This window comes from Nelumbo lutea, chromosome 4 (genome assembly GCF_056320005.1).
Source record: "Nelumbo lutea isolate HS-2025 chromosome 4, American lotus-T2T, whole genome shotgun sequence".
NCBI lineage: Eukaryota > Viridiplantae > Streptophyta > Magnoliopsida > Proteales > Nelumbonaceae > Nelumbo > Nelumbo lutea.
In genome coordinates this window covers 37,869,469-37,890,253 of record NC_142687.1, presented here as the reverse complement: position 1 = coordinate 37,890,253, position 20,785 = coordinate 37,869,469, and the positions used below count along the sequence as shown (strand labels likewise).

The window sequence follows — 20,785 nt, the reverse complement described above, 5'->3', positions numbered from 1 at the left end:
GCCATATATATATATATATATATATATATATATATATTTTTCAGTTTTATTTTAAAAAATATATATTATATATAAAATTTTTTATATATAAAATATCAGTTTTAATCTATCAAATCATTTTTAATTTTCAGGCATTTAGTCTTTGCTTTCTTATACTTGAATCTTTTATCATTTACATCGAGAGAATCATTCACAAAATCGACCAAAATCGATCTAAATCGATTCAAACCAACCAGATTGGTTTTACTTAATATTGGGTCGGTTTCGATTTCATTTCTAGGTAAACCAACCAGGTTAGGTCGGTTGAAAATACGCCAGTAAATCGACCCAACCCAACCCAAGAACAGCCCTAAATATGTCTAAGTGCACACACCATTTTTGAACAATTAATGGGGCACGAGGTACGAATTTTTCTAGGTCAAAAGAGTGGGAACTACTTGATGCTTCCTCTTCAGCTCTAACAACCCTTAGATTTGTAAAAGTCACTTTTGATCGTAAAGATTAAAAAAAGCGTTATTTTTATCATTAAATTTTGGTGAAAATGTCACTTATGGGCAAAAGTAATGAGGGAAAATTCTCAATTAGTAATTTGTACTTTCGGCCTAGTATCATTTTGGTCTCTAAACTTTAAAATAAGATAATAAAATAATTTAGTACTTGAAATTTTAAAAGGTGTCAATTTAATACTTATCATTAGTAGTCAATTAATTATCAAGGTTCAAAATATCGATATAGGTAGATACATTGGTATCTGTGCTTTTTTTATATTTTACTTTTTTTTTTCAAAACCAATTCAGAGGGGTCAGTTTAAGTACCAGCTACCCTCTAAACCATGGTCTGACTCAATACAACACCTATAGGGATGTATCGGGAAGCCACCGGCACGATACATATCGACCAATGTGGGCCAATACTTTGAACCTTGGTTATCTGTATCACATGATGACATGTGCGATTTAAAATTTTTAAAATATCAAAACTACCCTTGAAAAACATTGTTCATCGTCTTCAACCTTGAGACTGAAATAGTGCTCCGTGACCCAAATTAGATCTTGAATGCTTGAGAATGCACCCTCATGGGTTGCTTGTTGGGGAAAGCAACACCAGAGATAAAACTGTTGAGGAAGAAGATGATGATCGTGTTTTAGTTTTGAGAAGGGCATTTGGATGGTTGATAAAGAAAATTAGGTGACACATGAAGGGCATTTGTGTCTTTTCACATGCCACTTATCGGTTGATTAATGATAGGTTGGATTGACATATTTTAAAAGTTTGGGTACTAAATTGTCACAGTCCAGGGACCATGGTACTAGGCCCAAATTACAGGGTATTAATCAAGAATTTTCACAAACAATGATGTTAATGATGTCATTGACGCCATCATTAGAAGATGAATAAAATAATATTAATTGATGATTTGGCATGTAAAACCAGTCAAATCATTTACAAGTGGGATTCACCCAAAAATCTCCTACTAGGTGTAAGTAGGTGGGGAAAGGCAATGCAAAGATCTAATTGAAAGGTAGATGGTGGAGAGAGGCTTTTAAGAGGATTAGGGCGGCAATAGAGAGAGCAGGAAATGTAAGTCTCGAATCTGGCAGAGCTTGTGCGAGGATTAGATTAGGTAAGTCCGTGCTCACACTGTCCTAACAGCCTCTTGTAACCTTGCATGGGGAACATCTCCCCATGAACACATCAATACGGAGATATTCCCAACGCAAAGTTGTAAAGGCTGTTGGAACGGGCATTGCCCTAATGGAAGCCAAACTCGACATAGTCTACCTGCAATGTGAGAGTGAGACCAAGGCACCACAACACATTGCAGGAACTCCACTATGACGATGTGGATTGCATCAAGAACTCTACTGTGATGTAAAGTGCATCAAGGAAGTGCGATGAGAAATTGTGATATAATACATTATTACGAAGTCTCCTTGTGAAAGGAGTTGAGAGGACAATAGATGCATACATGGGAACAATGTTCAGAGAACCGGACAGGGCATAGAATTGGAGAAGGGAGAAGTTCACAGGTCATAGGTTTGACCAGGGTCGAATCACTTATGTTTTTCCATATGATAAAGGGTTATTGATCGAAACTTGCCATATGGAAGAGTAAGAGTAATTGACCATGAGGATCCATTTTGGGACTGCCATCTCAATCATTAAAGTAAATGCTCATTTGGCAATATCTCTGTGAGGACCCAAGCCTGTCTGTCTTGTGTCTATTTTCTCTCAAGCAGAGTTTATTCATAAGATTTTGATTCCATTTGTATTGCATCCCTCACTTTTATCTATTTTTATTATTCTAATCTCTTCTCTTTTCATTTATAGGAACACATTTTAGGACAAAGATACATGCCTATTTATCAATTGTCATGCAATGCAAAACAGGATTTTTGAGTTAAAATCTGCCATGCCCAAAGTACTATGTCAGGACAGAGTCCTTGCTTGTTACATGCCCATTTGGCAACAAAGACACAATCACTACAAGTATGTTTTCTGTTGCGTAAAACCCAGAAATGTAGATTTGAATGACACCCAAAAACGAAACAAAAATAGAGATAAAGAGAAGTGAATAGAGAGAAGACATAGATTTACATGATTCAGCTTATGGCCTACACCCAAGGGTGAAGAAGGAGCAGAAATCACTCCTGTTTATGCTTACCACCAAGAGTGCCTTAACAGATCTTTGGACTGCTATCCATGAATAGTTTCAGATCCACCAACAAAGTGTCGGTTCAACCATTCCACTCCACAAATGCATCTTCTAGCCAGTGATGGGAACAACCAGAAGAAATGCATGAAGAGAGCCCAAAGCATAGAAGTTACAAAGTTTCCACCTTCAGTTGTTTCATTATAAACCTGCTAGAAATTGAAGTCAGCTCTATTCATAATTCATCTCAGAAACAACTTCGTTTGACCAAGTATTCTTGATTGGGATTAGGAGTATCACTTTCTAATCTTCTTCAAGAAGCCCATGAACGGTTGAATAAAAGCTTATTGTTTTGATGTGGGAGAAGTTCGGGTCTCTGGAATTGGTTTCCTACTTTTTGACTCACTTCTTCAACATTCACCAAGTTTAGAGTCCACTTTGTCCTCTGCTTCATCAAGTCTTGAAAAGAGTAAAGAATGACCTAATTAAGAAAAAGACTGTGTTAGCATATATAATAGTCACTATAATCAGTTGCAAATAGTAAAACTAGACTCTATTGGACTCTATCTCTCTCACATTATTTGCCGAATTCAGATAATATATTGTCTCTGCAACAGTTTCTTCACATGAGCTTATATGCACAAGCATCAACGCCTTTGAGTCATCACCTGGTAAGCATTTAGGAGTTCGGTTCAGTTTATACAATTAAGGCTGTGTTTGGTTGCAATGTAAATTTATTTGTACTGATGCAAAACACTGATAATGCAAATGATTTTGATGCAAATTATGATTTATTTTTATTTCAAAACTTACCTTATTTTTATTGGTTGCAGTAGAAATGAAGTAAAATAAGACCTGAAGCAAAATAAAGTAAAATCCAAAACAAAATTAAACCAGAATTTGCATTATTTTCAGTTGCACTCCCATGCATTTGAACTAATGCAAACAAAATTGCACTGCAATCAAACAAAGTCTAAAAAACAAACATCAGATTACAAAACTTTATCAAGGCAATATTCCTTACGGATTTGAGTCAGCATGCCAATTCTGTCCATAAAGAAATATTAACAAAGTTAAAAACAAACCACCTTCTCATAAGTGGAGAAAAAATGGAATTGGAGTAAGGTATTTATGGTCCATGTGTATCTAAAGAAGAAATGGGAAAAATTATTACAGGTGTACACCGTAGTCCCACCAAAAATATCCATCAGGGAAGGAAAAGTCAGAAGAAAATAGTGGTGCTCACTTCATCAAGATCCAGAGCAATTGCACCAGTCTTCAGTAGCTGCTCACTTCTACCAAGGTCCATCCACAATTTGCTCACTTATGCTTTACCTTCCGCCTAGCCCCTGATCTCAAATAGTAATTCTAGTTAAGCTAGAGAGATAATATCACATAATTGCCAAACCAAATTAATCCATAAGTGCAATAAAAATAAAAAGAGGCCTCAAAATCCACCAATATCTGTTCAACATTCATTCACACTCCATTCCCTTGGATTGATTTATTTGAAAATTGATGCAGAAATGCAAGCGTTGCTTTTGATTTAGCAAAAAGTAATGGTAACCTAAAGCAATCAATCAACCTGTTTTGTTTTAGTTGGAAGACAAAATCTTCTTGTAGAGTAAATTGATGGGGATTCATGACAAAGTTACCCAGCAATGGAAAGAAGGATGCTGCCTAGTGACCTCCAGCTCTAAATATCAATCTTTCTTGCAAGGTTCAAATGCCGGTAGGGTGTATCGACCAGTATCAGTCCTTTTTCTTAACTTTTACTTATTTTTTTCGATTTTGGTTCAGAGGGGTCGGTTTAAGTCCCGGATACCCTTTGAACCAGGCCCTGACCCGATACAACCCCTGTAGGGGTGTATCCGCCGATACGGGCCAATACATAATGATTTCTTGAACCTTGCTTTCTTGTAAATCTGTACTTGTATTCTGGGGAAAGATGTTCTCCAGTCCATTGATAAATAAGAACCAAATAATGACAGTAGGATAAAAAATAATTAAACCCAATTTCATGGGTGCTATAGTGTTGATGAAGTCTGAAGAGGCAAACCAATATAGAACATGCCACGGGAACAGGCCCATCTGTAAAAGAAAATGTAGAGTGAATTAATGGCATAACTATAGCATATGAAAATGATGATCAGACAAAACTCAGAGTTCCTTCTCTGCATGCCCACTCAGCTTTTAAAATAAATTAACCCATGGAATGGAATTAGACAAACTCATTGTACATAAGAAGTTCACATAAACTTCAAAATTCTTAGGTCTTTGTCCAATAACAAGAGAACAATTCTCAAATGAACTTTGTGTTTTTAATCAATTAGATCCCACAGATATGAACATAAAAGCTGTTACGGCAAACGCTTTCCTTGGAATCACTTTTGGACTGTATGGTCTTAAAAATTGTCTATGAGATTCCCTTCCCCCCATTGATGCAAAACAGAGAGAGTATGTCACTATATCAAGAATATCTAATTGGTCATTTCCTAGTATTCCCAGTTAAGTACACTAAAGATGCCGACTGTTACTGTCCATGGCAACACATGTATGGAGCCAACAAAAAACACTGCAAATGCTACATCCCCTGATATACTTGCTCCCAATCAGATCTTGTTTCCTGTAACATGAAGACAGTTTACATGTTAGTCAGATGCTAATAAGAAATCAAGCATATAATTACAAAAGGAATGAATATAATTAAGATTCCTTTTGACACCCAAAATGGCCAAAAGGAGCTTTCCCCCTTTAAATAGAAGGCAAGAAAGAATTTTACCAGTTGCCTAGCTGTTCATAGAAACTAAACCATGTCCCCAATAATTCCACGAAACGTGGGGATGTGGAGACAACAGCAACCACGCCTGTTGTAATGTGATTAGGATAGCTCTGGGAGGGCCTAGTGTAGAAGATCCGAACTAAGAAAATATGTAATCACCTAGCCAATCTGGATGCGAATAGTAGTCGAACATTGATGCTTTCTCAGACTTCAAAAATATAGGATCTTCTTGTTCTTCAAATTTTACAGTGGGAATATGAGCAATCTTTCGATAGTCTTCCCCTTTCTCATCTAACTGATTCATTATTTCTTTGGGGCAATTCTTAATAATCAAAGACTGGAGGCTGGTGGGCAGCACATCCTCGAAAACAAGCTTTGTATATGCAGAGCTCCAGTGGATGGTCAATTCTTGGAGAGAGGTGAGTTTGTGCAGTCCCTTGGACAAGGGAGTGAGATTAGGAGATGTTCTGATCACCAATTTGGGAAGAGAAGCAAGATCTGATAATCCTCCACCCTCCTCTGCAGTAACTTGCAGTATCATCTTATCAGTCCACTCGATGTCCAGTTCTTGAAAAGAGGTGAGCTTGTTCAGTCCCTTGGGCAAGGATACCAGATCTTGACATCCATTGATTAACAATTTCTGAAGAGGGGCAAGATCCTGTAACTCCGGCAATGACTCAAGCTTTGGACAATCATAGATAGACAATGTTTGAAGTGTTTGTGCTAATGGTTGTAGCATCATTGAGGGTAGTGATGCCAAGTTTTTAAATTTACCAATTTTCAATTTGGACAAGGAAGAGCATTGATGCATCCAACTCAATATCCTCTCGTCACAATCTGCAAGTGTTAATCTAGAAGCAGTTGGAAGACTTGGAAGAGAAGTCAACATATGACACAACATCATTTCAACTTGCTTCACTGTAGGAAGGAGAGGAGGTAGTTTTGTCAAGCCGGGGCAGTTCTGAATGGAAAGCTGTCTGAGCCTAGGAAATTCCCCTTCCTCTGCTCCCCACCATTCCTTCAGACCATGCATATTCTGGAGTCCTAAAATCTCCAACTTCCGAAAACCATTGTTGTCATCTTGGCCATTGTACCCATAAAATTCCTCACGTAAATATTGCACTCCATGCATATTGCATATGTACAATTCCTTGAGTGAGGCTAGATTTCCAAAAGGAGGGAGGAATTTCCATTTGTTGCATTGGTAGAGTTTCAAAATGGTCAGCATATCATACCATATGATGGATTCCGCCCTCATCCAATTTGGAAAGCTTAAGCCACCATAACCATCTATTGTGAGATGCCGCAACCCTGTGTAAGGTTGTAGAGCCTCCAATATTGCACTTGTTCCATTGCCATCATCATTGCTGCCCCATTCCAACCATAATTGATCAATTCCACGCTTGCTTATTAGGTTAGCCTCCTTTGCCTCATCAAAGTAAGCTACATTCTCTAACCCTCTAATATGGACCTTTCCTTGGAGATGATACAACTCCTTTAACTCTGTTATTGTGCTACTGTTGTCATTAATCATTCTCACATCAAAGTAATGCAATGTCTTCAAAAATCGTAACCTTCCAATGCCTCTCTTAGTGAATTTCTTCCATATGTACTTGTCATCCATCACTATGTGCTGGAGGTTGATTAGGCTTCCCATGTCTTTGGGAAAATCATGAAGCTCATCACAACCTTTAAGCATCAAAGTTTGCAAATTGTAGAGGTTGCACAATGACTCAGGTAACACTTTAATGCCAGTCCAGTTGAGGTTAAGCAAGCGTAGATGTTTCAATTTGCCAATTGAATCTGGCAAACTATCAAAACTGTAATTTCCACCCAAGTCCAACACACGCAAGCATCTGTGTTCAAATAAGTCACTAGGGATATACCAAATATTCTCATTTGCCCCATTCTTTATCAACAACAGAGTTGACAATCCCTTGCATTTATCTACTTCCTTTTCAATGGAATTAAATTGGACATCAACAGTTGATATATAACAAACCTTTTTAGAGATGATTTTTGACTTGCCATTCTCCACTCTTTGACACAGGTCTTTTGAAACAAACTCTGCCAAATCATGTATCAGATCATGCATCACAAAAGTGTTTTCATAATACCTTTGGAAAAAGGACCTATTCAACAATTCATCGAAGTATCTACCACCAAGGTCTTCCATAATCTCAGTTTGTTTGGACGCAACAAAACCCTCTGCCATCCAAAGTCGGACTAGAGTTTCCTTATCAAATTTTGAGTCTTTAGGAAACAAAGAGCAATATGCAAAGCATAGTTTTAAATGTGCTGGGAGGTGATAATAATTCAAACGTAGAGCTGGCAATATTGAGTCTTCTCCTGCAATCTCCCACATTTCACTTTCTAAGATAGAATTCCACTTGTTCACATCTGATTCACCCCATAGAAGCCCTCCAAGTGTTTTTATTGCTAGAGGCAACCCTTTGCATTTTTTAACAATCTTCTCTCCAATTCTTTTCAAGTTTGGATATGCTTCACAATCATCATTAATAAATGCCTTCCTTTTAAACAACTCCCAGCAGTTTTCATATGGCAAACCTTCTAAATCAATAGTTTCTATGGCACTCATAATGGAGGAAACTCTTCTAAACCGAGTGGTCACTATAATTCTACTTCCATTTAAAGCTGCAACATTTAATGAAATCCTTATGTCATCCCAAGTTTTGTGGTCATCACTCCATATATCATCAAGCACAAGTAAAAGCCTTTTCCCCTCTAGGCTACTTTTGAGTCTATCTTGAAGTGGTTGTAGTTGTTCCATATCTACTTTTTCACTGGTTATGGACTCCAGAACTGCTCTAGTTATGTTTATAACATCAGACTCTTCAGATACACAAACCCATGCTCTCACTTGGAAATGTTCAACTACTTTTTGGTCATTGTAAATGAGTTGAGCGAGTGTTGTCTTGCCCATCCCCCCAATACCAACTATGGAAATAACAGTGACTTTCTTCTTATCATATTTTTCAGATAATAACATGCTTATTAAATTATTCGCTACTTCCTTCCTACCAAAAATTTGAGAATCATCAACTGTGGAGCCACTCTTAGCACGTTTGTCTAGTGATGAAACAATTTGAAGTCTCCTTTTTGTTTCATCAGGACTCCATTTATCTGAGCTGATCAAGTTGAGATACTTGGATTCAATCTTTTCTTTGATCATAACCAGCTCATTTTCTAAATCAGCTATGACTCCTCGAATCTCATCTTTACGTAATTTTTGGTTTTCATTGAAAGAGTAATGGATGAATTGGCCTACCTTTCCACGGATTCTTTGATGATGCATCTCGTAGATGAACTCGTCCAATGTGGCAGTGGCTTGGAAGATAGTTTCTCTTAAATCTGCAAGGTAAATGGGCAAGCATGGATCTCTAATTTGCATATCCTCAATGGAACTAGCCATTGTGTAAATCAGTTGGAGAACTACAGAACATTGCTTCAACTCTTTCTCAGTGCTCCATTGCTTTGCAAAATCATTAATGGCGCTGGAGTCCAATTTATGAAGCAATGCTTGAACCAGAGGAGATACCACCACATCTGCTACTGTTGCCATAGTTTTCTCTTCTTGCAAGTTAGAATAACAAAAATTAAGAAAGTCTGATTGTGCTTTTGAGATGAATGGTCCGAAACAATCACCTCTGCAGCTTCATATAGATAGATCTGGACTATTCATTCTTTGAATTCAATTTTTTAAATAATTAACCACTTAGCCTTGTCGTTATTACCAAGGCAACCAGTTAACAAAATGAAAATATTACTAAACAATTGGGCATTCTTAAGGCCATTCATGTGCTCAGGTTATAAAATAAACCTCAACTTTTGGACCGCTGAATTTATAAAATTTCAATCTTTTGGACTATCGAAGTCATAAATGGACTTGTCTTTAAATAATTGGGCAGTTTTAAGGCCCACCACGTGGGAATCATGAGCTCTTGTCTTGCCTCGCCACTCACAATAAGACATGATTTATATGGTTGCTTTATGTGGGCTTCTGCTTTATTTCGTGGTAGTTGGTACTAATGATCGGAGGTGGGGCTGCAAATGGTATCCGAGTATCCGAATCCGAATTCGAATTCGTTCACAGGCGAGATCCCTTTATAATTGGATCGAATATGAATTTATCCCTATCCGACCTGATATAATTCTCATGTTTACCAAAAACATCTGATATAATTCGATTCAATTCGATTTAAATATAAATGTTCATATGCACTTCATAAGTATATTATATCTATGATTATAGTAGTTTTAATATTGTATTTTCACTAAATTGTGATAGGTTCAAATTTTATACAAGTAATTTTCAATTCATTTTGTTTATAAAATATAATATTAAAGTCCTTTTAATACATTTTATTAATAATATATAATATTTTGGTCATTTTTAGTTTAATTTATTTATGCTATTTAATATCTGATTATAATCCAATTTTGATTTGAATCTGCTAGATATCCGATGGATATGGTCCAATTCCAATGCAAATATAAACAAATCAAATTCGGGTATGCATATATCTGATTCAATTTGATCTCAGAGGAATGCATCCAATGACCTCTTGATTAAAAAATAATTTTATTAATGCTTAACCTGTAATCCTTAAACTCTACAATCTAAAACTCTTAAACCTTAAACCCTAAACTTTAAATTCTATACCCCCTGACTCTTTTAGGTTTTGTTTGATATCATTGTCAATTCTACGGTAATGAATTGTCAGCACAGAAACGGTTATACTGGGCTGCAATTAATGGTTGGATACTTCTGGACTGGGCTTTGAAGAGAGCTGGCTGGTATGACAGGCCCAATAAATCCAAAGGTATGTAACAATTTTTGAGATGAATAGTGGAAACAATCACTCCTTCAGCTTCATATAAACAGATCTGGGACAGCTCATTTGCTGAATTTTCTTGGATTAAATCCACGTACAGGGTGGAAACATGTTTTTCCAATCGTTTTTCCAATGGATTCAAGTTGGAACTGGGACAGCTCAACCACATACTAAAATACATTATTTCTAGAATCATGTTTTTCCAATCGTTTTTGATAGAGTCGGACTATTTGGCTCCGAATCATTGAGGCAACTGGTTTTTCATTTTACCCCTGACCCGATCTTTTGTCACAAACTTTTGATTAGTCAATAATCCATTGATCTATAAGCGGTCAAACTGTCAATCCATCCGATCCAAACAACAGTTTTTAGTCTTTTTTTATTTTAATATATATATATATATATATTTTTTTTTAAATTACAATAGATCATCTGTTCGAACCAGATGGTTGGGCCATTAACCTCAAAACCGGTGGCTATAACAATTCTGCTTCCAGATCAGCTTTTAAAATAATATTGCATTGAATAGATGACACAGCTAGGCTGTCATTGGGCTCTGAACTTGGACCGGGCAGCTTTACATCACAAAACTGGAAATATCACTCGAGGTTATAAACCTCAATTGTTGCCTTGGTGGGGATCTTCTAAGAAATTAGACGCGTACAATCGGCTATACATCCCCAACAACAAATATACAACCGGTTATACACTTTCAGTCACAAATGAACACGTCTTGTACATGTGGCAATAGTAAGAATTATCATCAAGTCTTAGCCAAAATTCTGAAAACTAGTGAGGGGCGCCCATGCTCAGCATGGGCGAGCAATACAGAATAATTGGGTGAGCAAAAAATGAGAAAATAAATAATATATATATATATATAATTAAAAAATTAATTCTCTTCTTTTCTTACAAATGTAACGTTCATGCACAATTCTTCTAGTATGATCGGTCCTATATGAAATGCAATCATTATTCATCATGCAAGTAAATTGACAAGTAGCTTCAATTCACCATTCACCATTCACCATCAAGGGCATCAACATATCTGACTTGGATCCTAGAAATGTAAAACATGACTAAATGAAACAATAGAATTACAGTTTGGAAACTACTAAGGCACATGGTAGCAATATAACTCACTCACCCCAAGCAAAATATATTGATTATACCAAGTTCTAATGGCTCTGTAAGCTTCTTCAAAGGTTGTATGTTTTATGAAACAACATCTTGTAGAAATGAATATTCATGACTTGATTTCATTAGCATATTCCATTTTCCACAAGCTAGGTTTGTATCCGGTTCTATGTATTTGTATAGTTGGGATAAGGTTTAGATGGTGAAGATAATGATATAAAATATAGTTGTATGATAATTATAAATTAATCTACAAAGTAAAATGAGTAAATGATTTAATAACCACTTATGCCTAATTTTCAGAAATATGACAAGATTTTGAATAAGCACATGCACAAAGATTAAGAGACCTAAGTATGTAAAAGCAAATTAATCCAAAGCGGGTGGGAAAAAGTGGTATCGGGAATATTCACTTAACCGTTGTCATTTAGATCGATGTTTATATTTATTCTACCTTCCTATTTGGTCTTGTAGACAATAAACTTCCAAAAAGTCTAGAAAATCACAATACATTTGGGTGTTGTCCCAAACAATTGTCGACTCACTAATGAACTTTTCAATGAGGTTATGAGATATCAAGATTATTATACTTTCATAAGCAAAATCACATCCGATGCAACAAATTTTTTCCAATAAAAATTGATTTCAGAGTTAATTATTTTTTTATAACAGGTTAGGACTTAAGAGAATATTATTAAAGGTGAAACCTAGAAGAGGGGTTGCTTTTAGTCTCAACTAAATGCATTAAAAATTGTAACAAAATACCAAGGATGCCATCATCATAACAACTTGAGCTGAACATAAAGTCACAAGTTCCATAAAAAATTAGAGCCCTTATGGTATTCATATTCACGATAGAGTTGAAGCTTTAATTCTTGGCTGACCAAGTATTGGAGGGGATTTTTCCTAAATTCAAAGACTAAAAAACCCATACCTACCTAGGTTACTTCAGAATATTAAAAAGGACAACATCCACATGAATGAAGAAAAAATTGATATAAATATGTACAGCAAAGAAAAATAATTTCGGCATCTAATATTATCACTATCAAATTAGAGACCAATAAGCTTGAAACCAATGAAGTTCATCCACCTTGCAAAAGTAATTGAGGCCCCGTTTGGTTTGCGGAAATAGGGGTCTGGAATCGGAATCGGAATCAGAATGGGTTATTATGATTCCAACTGTTTGGTTGGTTGGAATCGGAATGGCATTCTCCCATTTGAGGGAATGGCCATTCCCTGCCCCTCTCTTGGGAATTAAATCTCATTCTTGCTGATTTTAATTCTCATTCCCATTCCTGTCTGAACCAAACAGATTATGGGAATTGACCATTCCAATTCTGATTTTGGAGGATTTCGATTCCGATTCTGACTGCGACCCTGAGTTGAGTTATCATGAAATTGTGATATTAAAGTTGCTAAAAAGGAACCAACAAAGCAAAAATAGCAAAAATATTACTGATCCATTGTTCCAATTGCCACTCAAATATTGCTTTTATGTATTCTTGGGTTCCAATCAATTACAAACGTTGAATTTGAACATTATATGTTGTTAATCAAAGGAAAGCAAATAAAGAAACCATTTTTTAAGTGAAGAAATGCATAGGAAAATAAATATAATTAAACTAAGAAAGTAAACACAAATATTTCCCTATCAAACAACTTAGGGGCTTCTGCAAGCTCTAACAATCAAAAGACGATGTGAGCATTTGCATCGAAATCTTAACAATTTGAAGACTATTTAATTAAGGCGCATTTGTCCGCGTGTCTTTCCGTGCGGAGATGAGTTGAAAAAAAAAGGTGAAAAACTCTATTTAGAATTTCCCGAAAATAGTCTGAAATGGGTTTTTTGCATCTTTTCAAGGCTGTGGCTTTCGGCAACTAAATCTTTTTCCAACTAAACGAGAAAAAACCAAAATACGAGCTATTGGGGTTTTAAAAAGCGGACAACCTGCGCAAAAAAATACACCAAACGTGACCTTAACGAAAATTCCTATTTTTTTTAGTAAGCTCTATATTTACCAAACAATCAGTCGGGTTTAGCATACCTATTGTTCATGAATCAACCAAGGCATGATGCCCATAAAATTCAAATTGCCGTTTGTGACTATATTATGACGTTTGAAATAAATGAAGTTTTTGAATGGCACGTTTGTTTCATTTTCTTTTTCAAGGGGGAGGGAGAGAATCGATGGCACGTTTGCCTCGTACCATTGAAATAAAATCTTCTTGTAGCTACAGTGCAGTTACAAGAAGATTCCATTTAACGTTCGCTTTAATATATATATAAATAAGATAAATAAGGTAAGATGTTGCTTATTTTGGCGGGTTGTACACGTGGCAATCGTAAGAATCATCTTCTTAAAAATGGTTTGTTTATCTTGGTGGATTGTATGTGGTAATGGAAAGAAGGGCAAATCTCTTAAATATTGTTAAATTTTACAAAATTGCCTTAAAGTATCGCTAGACGTTAATAAAAAGATAAAAAACTATTTTATCCTTCATTCGTTTTAAATTTTCAAAATAAAAACATTTGGATAAATATTGTAAAGACGATTGAAATAAGATTTTTCCAAAGAAAACAAATACGCTAAAAACCATGGTCTTCAAATAAGTAGTTCCTGCAAAACATGTAATAAATGGAGAACCCTTTCTAAAATATAATAACTGAAAGCCTGAAACACAAATGAAATGTGAAAAACATCTGAAGACGATCCCACTGAGCTTTCTGATTTTAAAATTAGAAGCGGAAAATCATTCAAAAGAAAACACATTAAAACTCAAAAATTTGAGACACTTTAGCAGTAACCCACTGAGCTTTCTGATTCACTCCGATGCTAACTCTTAAATTTGTCTCTTCACTAGTAGTTCTAAATATGGAAAATAGAGAGATTGCAACCACAGGTGATAAATGAGATCAGCACATAAATATCATTTATAGGTGGATGAAACTCATAAGAAAAGGCTTTATTTAGCTAATTTAAATAAGAGAAAGTACCCCCAAATGACAAGAGCTCATAATTCTAATTAAAATGAAAAGGTAAAAATAAATTAAATAGATTCAAATATAAAAAAAAAAAAAAAACCTACATTGCTACTTGATGTATATGTACACAACAGGAAATTTAAGGATCTCAAGAGAGAAGAATTTGACATGGAAACAAGTAGCCAAAAGACACCGGATTCAATGCAATATTGTATGTAAATTCTTCTTCAAATTGGATAAACAAATAAAAACACGATCAAGTATTATGAGCCTCCCAGTGATTATTAATAAAGAAATATATTCATTCATATATTAAGAATATTGTTAGCTTTCAAATGGAAAACAAATAAAAACGCAGTTTATGACACGGCATTCCCAACTCCCAAGTAATCGAAGTACTTTATACGCCATATCCACCTTGCTCTTTAATTTTCCGAAGAAACGAAGGAAAACAGGAGAAAAGACAAATAGAATGTTGACAAATTCATCCGTGTTCTCTGAGGTCCAAAGCTGGACACGTCAATTGCCGTGGTCTACACTAATTTACAGTTAGAGACTTAGTATGATCGGTCTATTGCTCTTTATAAATAGACGTAGGAGAAAAAACAACTGTGTGCTTATAAATTAATTGCAGGATTGAAACAGGGTTCCACATAAATTAATTACAAGAGATGGGTTTGCTGGTTCTTTTGCGCCTGTGTTCCGTTGTCTTTCTTTTCTCGCTACTGTTTCAAGGGTACGTAGTTTTTTCCTTTTTTTCTTTCTTTCTTATTTAACGACAAAACGTGCCTCTCTTTTGTTTTGAACTAGATATTTAAGTCAGTTTTGTTTTCCTTTATTGCTACATCTTTTCAATTTTTGCATGGTTGCATGCACATCCTGATCCTGTACATGCTTAGTAACCTGAGCACGATTACGATTATTGCTATGTGGAAGGCCTTTTGTATTTATCGTCACGATTACTAAAACTCTCACTCGTTTAGCCTGTTTTGGCTGAGACAAATTTTATTGTCATTCAATAATTGTTTATTTCTGCCTTACTTTCTTCCAGACAAAACACGGTCTAAATGATTTCGTAAGCTCTAACTTCTCAAACTCCATTCTTTTGTTGTTTGTGGACAGGGCAAGTTTTATAAGCGAAGTTCCTCCGGGAATCGTTGTTCAGGCCAGATACATCTCTGGAACACCGCCACCTCCTGTAGCACCGGGACCACATTACCCAGTTGCAATGGCCGGTGATGAGCGGCCAATACATATTGAGCCCGCCGCTAGTGGCTTATGAAATTGATATGCCATCGAATGGTGAAACTGGATTCATGTAAACTGGCTCCATATTCCATAATATAGTTGGGATAAGGCTTAACTGTGGCTTATGAGACTTGTAATTTTGTAAAATACATACGCAATATTAAGTTGCTCGTAATGTAAACCAAGTCACATGCATTTCACCCTACTATATATAACTAAAATTCTACTGTAGAATTGCTTTTGTTAATGTTAGTTGCCACCACGAAATCTCTTATATGATTTTATATTGTAATAACAATCAATAGAACCTACATATAAACCACCCATCCTAATGGCCAAACAAAATAAGAGACAAAAGTAATTCACCTTAATTATATATATGCTCCCCATTCATAGGTTTGCTACAGATGATACACGAGGAATCTTTTTATAGCGATTCTTCCTTCTAATGACCGGCATGCGTGCGCATGTATTAGTCATAGGTCTCAAAAATACAAAAGATGGTTAATAAAATACTTAAAAGCAAGCAAAAATGGTTTTGAGTATCACCCGTGAACTTTTTTGGAATACATTGTTATTATGGGAAAAGAGAGTATAATATTTCCCATTGCACAACATGACTGTGATTTGGTTTGTTTCAAAATGAATTGAACTGCAATGGGACATAGAATATAACAACAACAATAAGCATTACATAGTCAAGAAACATCATAGCAACAAAGAATAAACACATGACATTGATTGTTAATGTGGAAAGCCTCTTCAATGTGAAGAGAACCACAAGGCACTAACCTAGCTAGAAAAATCTTTACTATAACACTATAATGAGATTACAAATGTATTCTTCTCTAACAGTAGATACAAATTTCAAGAGAAAACCCTCTTAGCTTAATCTCAAAACCTCATCTAAATGGTGATTTACAATTAACAATAAAGAACAAATCTTTTCATCTAAATGATGAATAACAACCCTTGGAAAGACCGGCTTAGAGATTATTGCAATAACCAAACCTTATTGGTCTTCACAACAACTTCTTGCTTGAAACCCTTTAAGAAAACTTAGCTTCAAAATCCCCAAAAGTCTTTAAAAAATGAGAGAATGAGAGTAGTGTTTTCTTAACTATACTCTCCCTTTTCTTTTCTTATCCTTTTGTCTTCCTTCGCTTTGATTTCTTAAGTGCATTTCCCTACCTCATGATCAGGAAAGAAGCCAACAATCTCCCCCTCTCGACACATGAAGAGCGCTCTACCAAACTTGCTTTGTTTCTATACAGAACAAATTTCTCATTGGTATGGATTTTCTCAAGGAGTAATAACTTTATCTCTAAAGAATTACAAATTTAATCAATATAATTGGATCTTTTAATGAATATTTTATTTCTTATTTAGATGGATGGTACTTGACTTTCTGAGTAAAGAACATACTTTTCTTGCTTCAATCAAAACTCCAGTATAAATATCTTCATCTACAATAATTCCTTTTTAGCTTTAGTAATGGAAATAAATTCAACCCTAGTGGTGGACAAGGTAACATGTTTTTAAAGTTTAGACTACCATGAGATTACTCCTAAAAAATAACCAAGTAACCTATAGTACAATTCCTTGAGTCAATATCACCAACTATGGTTATAAGTGTGTAGCCCTTTAACACAAGTTTACCATTTATAAAACATAAACATACATTGGAAGTACTTCTGGGGTACTTAAGAATCTACTTCACCACAACTCAATGTTTCTTTTCAAGATTTGAAAGATAATGACTTACAACACCAACAACATAAGAAATATCATGCGTAGTGCATATTATAGCATGCATCAAACTATCCATGATTAATGCAAAATGCACATTCTTCATTTTTTTTTCTCTCTCTCTTACTTGTAGGAAATCGTTATGAAGTTAACTTGAAGTGACTTATAAGTGGAGAATTGATTCGTTTGTTCTCATGTTGAATTTCTCCAACACCTCAATATGCTTGTCCTGGAATAACCAAATCTTCTCATTCTTCCTATCGTAGAAAATTATCATGCCAAAAGATTTGCTTAGCTAGTCCTTATTTCTTCATGACAAAGGAATTGCCCGTCTCCTTTTTTCAACTTTTTATAACATATCATATCCAATTATCAACATGTAATCTACATAGAACAAGAGAATGATGACAACACTATTTAGAAAATATTTTACAAATATACAATGGTTTGAAGTAGTCTTGTTGTACTAATGATTTACCATAAAGGATTCAAACTTCTTATATCACTACCTTAGTGCTTGTTTGAATTCATATAAACTCTTCTTTTTCTTGGAAAAGTAAGGAATCATTAAAAACATCATGAATATGTCATGTACCCCCTGATACAAAAGGTAACTAGGGAGATATATTTCGAAGAGTGTCAGTACTCAATTTTTGCTCGGTCCCCTCACCCTACCTCTTTGTACCCTCTTCTTAGACCCCAAAAACATGGAAATGCAATCAAATCAATTTGAGACTTTCCTTTGACACAATCCCCAGGATAAATAGAAACCATGAAATCAATGTTAACGTCTGATCAGGCACCATCCCCAAACTTGGAAAACCACAACTTAGTTATACATCAATTTTCATGACTAAACTCCAAAGATCCATCGTTCATCACGCCAACTCCCTTTCTAACGGCCCTGATCTATGTGTTATTTAAACTCCAACTCCTCAAAATCAAATCCAACACATCCATTACCTTTAGATCATTAGAAATCAATCAATTAGCGAATCCTAACACAAATTTATGACAACCAACCAAAAAGACATCAAGATCCCATTCTGATGGCTCTAAATGATTACCAAGTTAGACCATACCTTTCTTATATTAGAATCATCCACTTGACTCCTCACCCTAATCCATGCCTACCTACCAAATTGTAGCTCAAAATTCACTTGTTTGACCCACCACCAAGCCTAAATCTTATTTTAGTAAATCATATTAATTAGATCTTGCCATCTGTCATCCCAACTTCATACGACAATCAAGCCTTACCATTGTGTTCAGAGACCCAAAAATCCCTACCAAATCACATTTCATGACCAAACATCTCAATTTGACTATTGAAAAATTAAGATTCCATATTGGACCCTCTCATTCATTGAAAAACCACAAGCTAAGACAGTGATCTAAACTAAATCAGTCAATCTGCACCTCTGATCAAAGATCCATCACTTCCATTAGGTTTAGGATGTTCAAAAGTGCCAATCCAACAAATTTCATCTCAAAATTTCCATGTTTGACCCTTTATCAAACAAAGATTCAATTTCATTAAATCTTATTTTCATGACTAAACTCCAAAGATCCATTGTTCATTATGCTAACTCCCTTTCTAACGACCCCAATCTATGCGTTATTCAAACTCCAACTCCTCAAAATCAAATCCAACATATCCACCACCTTTATATCATTAGGAAACAATTAATTAGCGAATCCTAACACGAATCTATGATAACCAACTAGAAAGACATCAAGATCCCATTTTGATGGCCCTAAATGATTACCAAGTTCAACCATATCTTTCTCAAATCAAAACCATCCATTTGACTCCTCACCCTAATCCATGCCTACATACCAAATTGTAGTTCAAAATTCACTTGTTTAACCCACCATCAAGCCTAGAACCTATTTCAACAAATATCATCAATCAGACCTTACCATTGTGTTTAGAGACAAAAAAATCACCATCTCTCTACTTTTAGTTTAGTTTCAAATTTCCTAAAGCCTTAGAATCCTAAGAAACTTGCATTCTTAGCTTCCTCCATATTGAGAAAAAGAGGTAGAAAGGTGAGGGTCTTAGGGAAACTAGTATCTAAAATTTGATAACATCACCTCAAATCAATTATGGGCAAAGTTGGACATTTTTACTAGATTTCAAGAACTTTGTGCAATCTTGTTAATTGGTATTTTGCCAGAATTTGAGCCTGAACAACTATCATATTGGGCTGCTACAACAGCTTGAAGAGAAGGGCGCCTAATACATCTCTTCTCTCAATCCTTGGGACTAGAAATCTCTTAGTTATGTGCCTTTTCAATAGGGGACAGAGTCACTATCAAAGACTTAAATCATGTTTTTCAAATCTAAAAATGAGGGCCCGTTTCTCTAAAAATATGGGTGGCAACTCCATCTCTTTGAGTCAATTATGAGCTTCCCAGAGCTCATACGAGGTTATAATAAGAAACAAAAGATAGCCCCCTCTTAGTTGTTCTAGCCATCACATGAGTTGCATGTACATTGTAACATAGACTAATGAAATACTATCAAAAGAGGATAGGAGGTGTTTGATATGCTTCATAAGGTGTTGATCTTCCAATTTCTATTTCTATTGGTTCCTCAAATGCACTCCATGGTAGTCTTTACATAAAAAAAAAGACAACTGAGGAAGGTCCTTTTGAAACCAATAATCTAAAACCTCTAATGATTGCTTGGAGCTCTACTTTGCTCGCAAAAATGGCCATGCACCTTTGTCCTTTTGCAATGAAAATGTTGAGAGTATGAGATGATAAATAAACACCTATAGTTGCTATGTGTATGCAAGCGTCCCTTGCTCCATCAACTATCACGAAATTTGGGCATGGTTGTGAAACCATTGTCTTCTTTTCTGTGTCATTTTCATTTGTGTAAGGGAGCATTGATTGGGGTGGGGAGGAAAGTATTAGTCTACTCTTATGGAGATGTTGGAGGGTTTGGATATTTTCCTCTAAATAAAAAATCATTGCATTCATCCCATAGACTTCTCAGAATTGCTGACTCGCTAAGAATATTTTCCTTGAGTGTTTACTCAGGTGATATCATTGTGCAAGATTATCTTGCAAGCTTAGTTTTGGATGGACTCTAATTTGTGCTTGGAGCCAGGACTATTTTTGAAAAGTCACAATCAAAGAAAAGGTGGGCTTGAGTTTTGGTGCAGAATCATAGAAAGAACTGAGTATATCTCCTCTTTGATTGTAGTGCCAACTTGTTGTTTTTGCTCTAACTATATTTGAGAGTAGTTTCTACCTAAATTGTTGGAATTTGTTAGGTGTTGGAATGGACCACAGTAAGTTCCAATTTTAGTGGAATTTGATGCCTGGTGTTCCCTTATTTTGTTAAGATAAATGCAATCCTA

General features: G+C 35.4%; 1 protein-coding gene and 1 long non-coding RNA gene across 9 annotated transcripts; one reads left to right on the top strand and one right to left on the bottom strand.

Moving 5' to 3' along the window:
* Window positions 1-2,340: 2,340 nt before the first annotated feature.
* Window positions 2,341-9,111, bottom strand: LOC148855267 (putative disease resistance RPP13-like protein 1). Of its 8 annotated transcripts, XM_088982418.1 has the most exons (6): window positions 5,436-9,111; window positions 3,900-5,279; window positions 3,678-3,700; window positions 3,467-3,508; window positions 3,230-3,321; window positions 2,341-3,134 (listed from the first exon to the last, which is right to left on the bottom strand). In XM_088982418.1, exon 1 carries the CDS (start codon window positions 9,016-9,018, stop codon window positions 5,575-5,577), a length of 3,444 nt encoding a protein of 1,147 aa, XP_088838544.1. In that variant the 5' UTR covers window positions 9,019-9,111; the 3' UTR covers window positions 2,341-3,134; window positions 3,230-3,321; window positions 3,467-3,508; window positions 3,678-3,700; window positions 3,900-5,279; window positions 5,436-5,574. The 8 variants fall into 8 exon arrangements, with proteins under 8 accessions (XP_088838544.1, XP_088838543.1, XP_088838542.1 ...); XM_088982417.1 differs by having other exon boundaries at window positions 2,341-2,862; window positions 2,954-3,134; window positions 3,467-5,279; XM_088982416.1 differs by having other exon boundaries at window positions 3,678-5,279.
* A 5,912-nt stretch (window positions 9,112-15,023) lies between these two features.
* Window positions 15,024-15,909, top strand: LOC148855266 (uncharacterized). Its single transcript, XR_016113218.1, has 2 exons — window positions 15,024-15,150; window positions 15,537-15,909. It is a non-coding gene; the product is annotated as an uncharacterized LOC148855266 (long non-coding RNA).
* The last annotated feature ends 4,876 nt before the right edge of the window (window positions 15,910-20,785 follow it).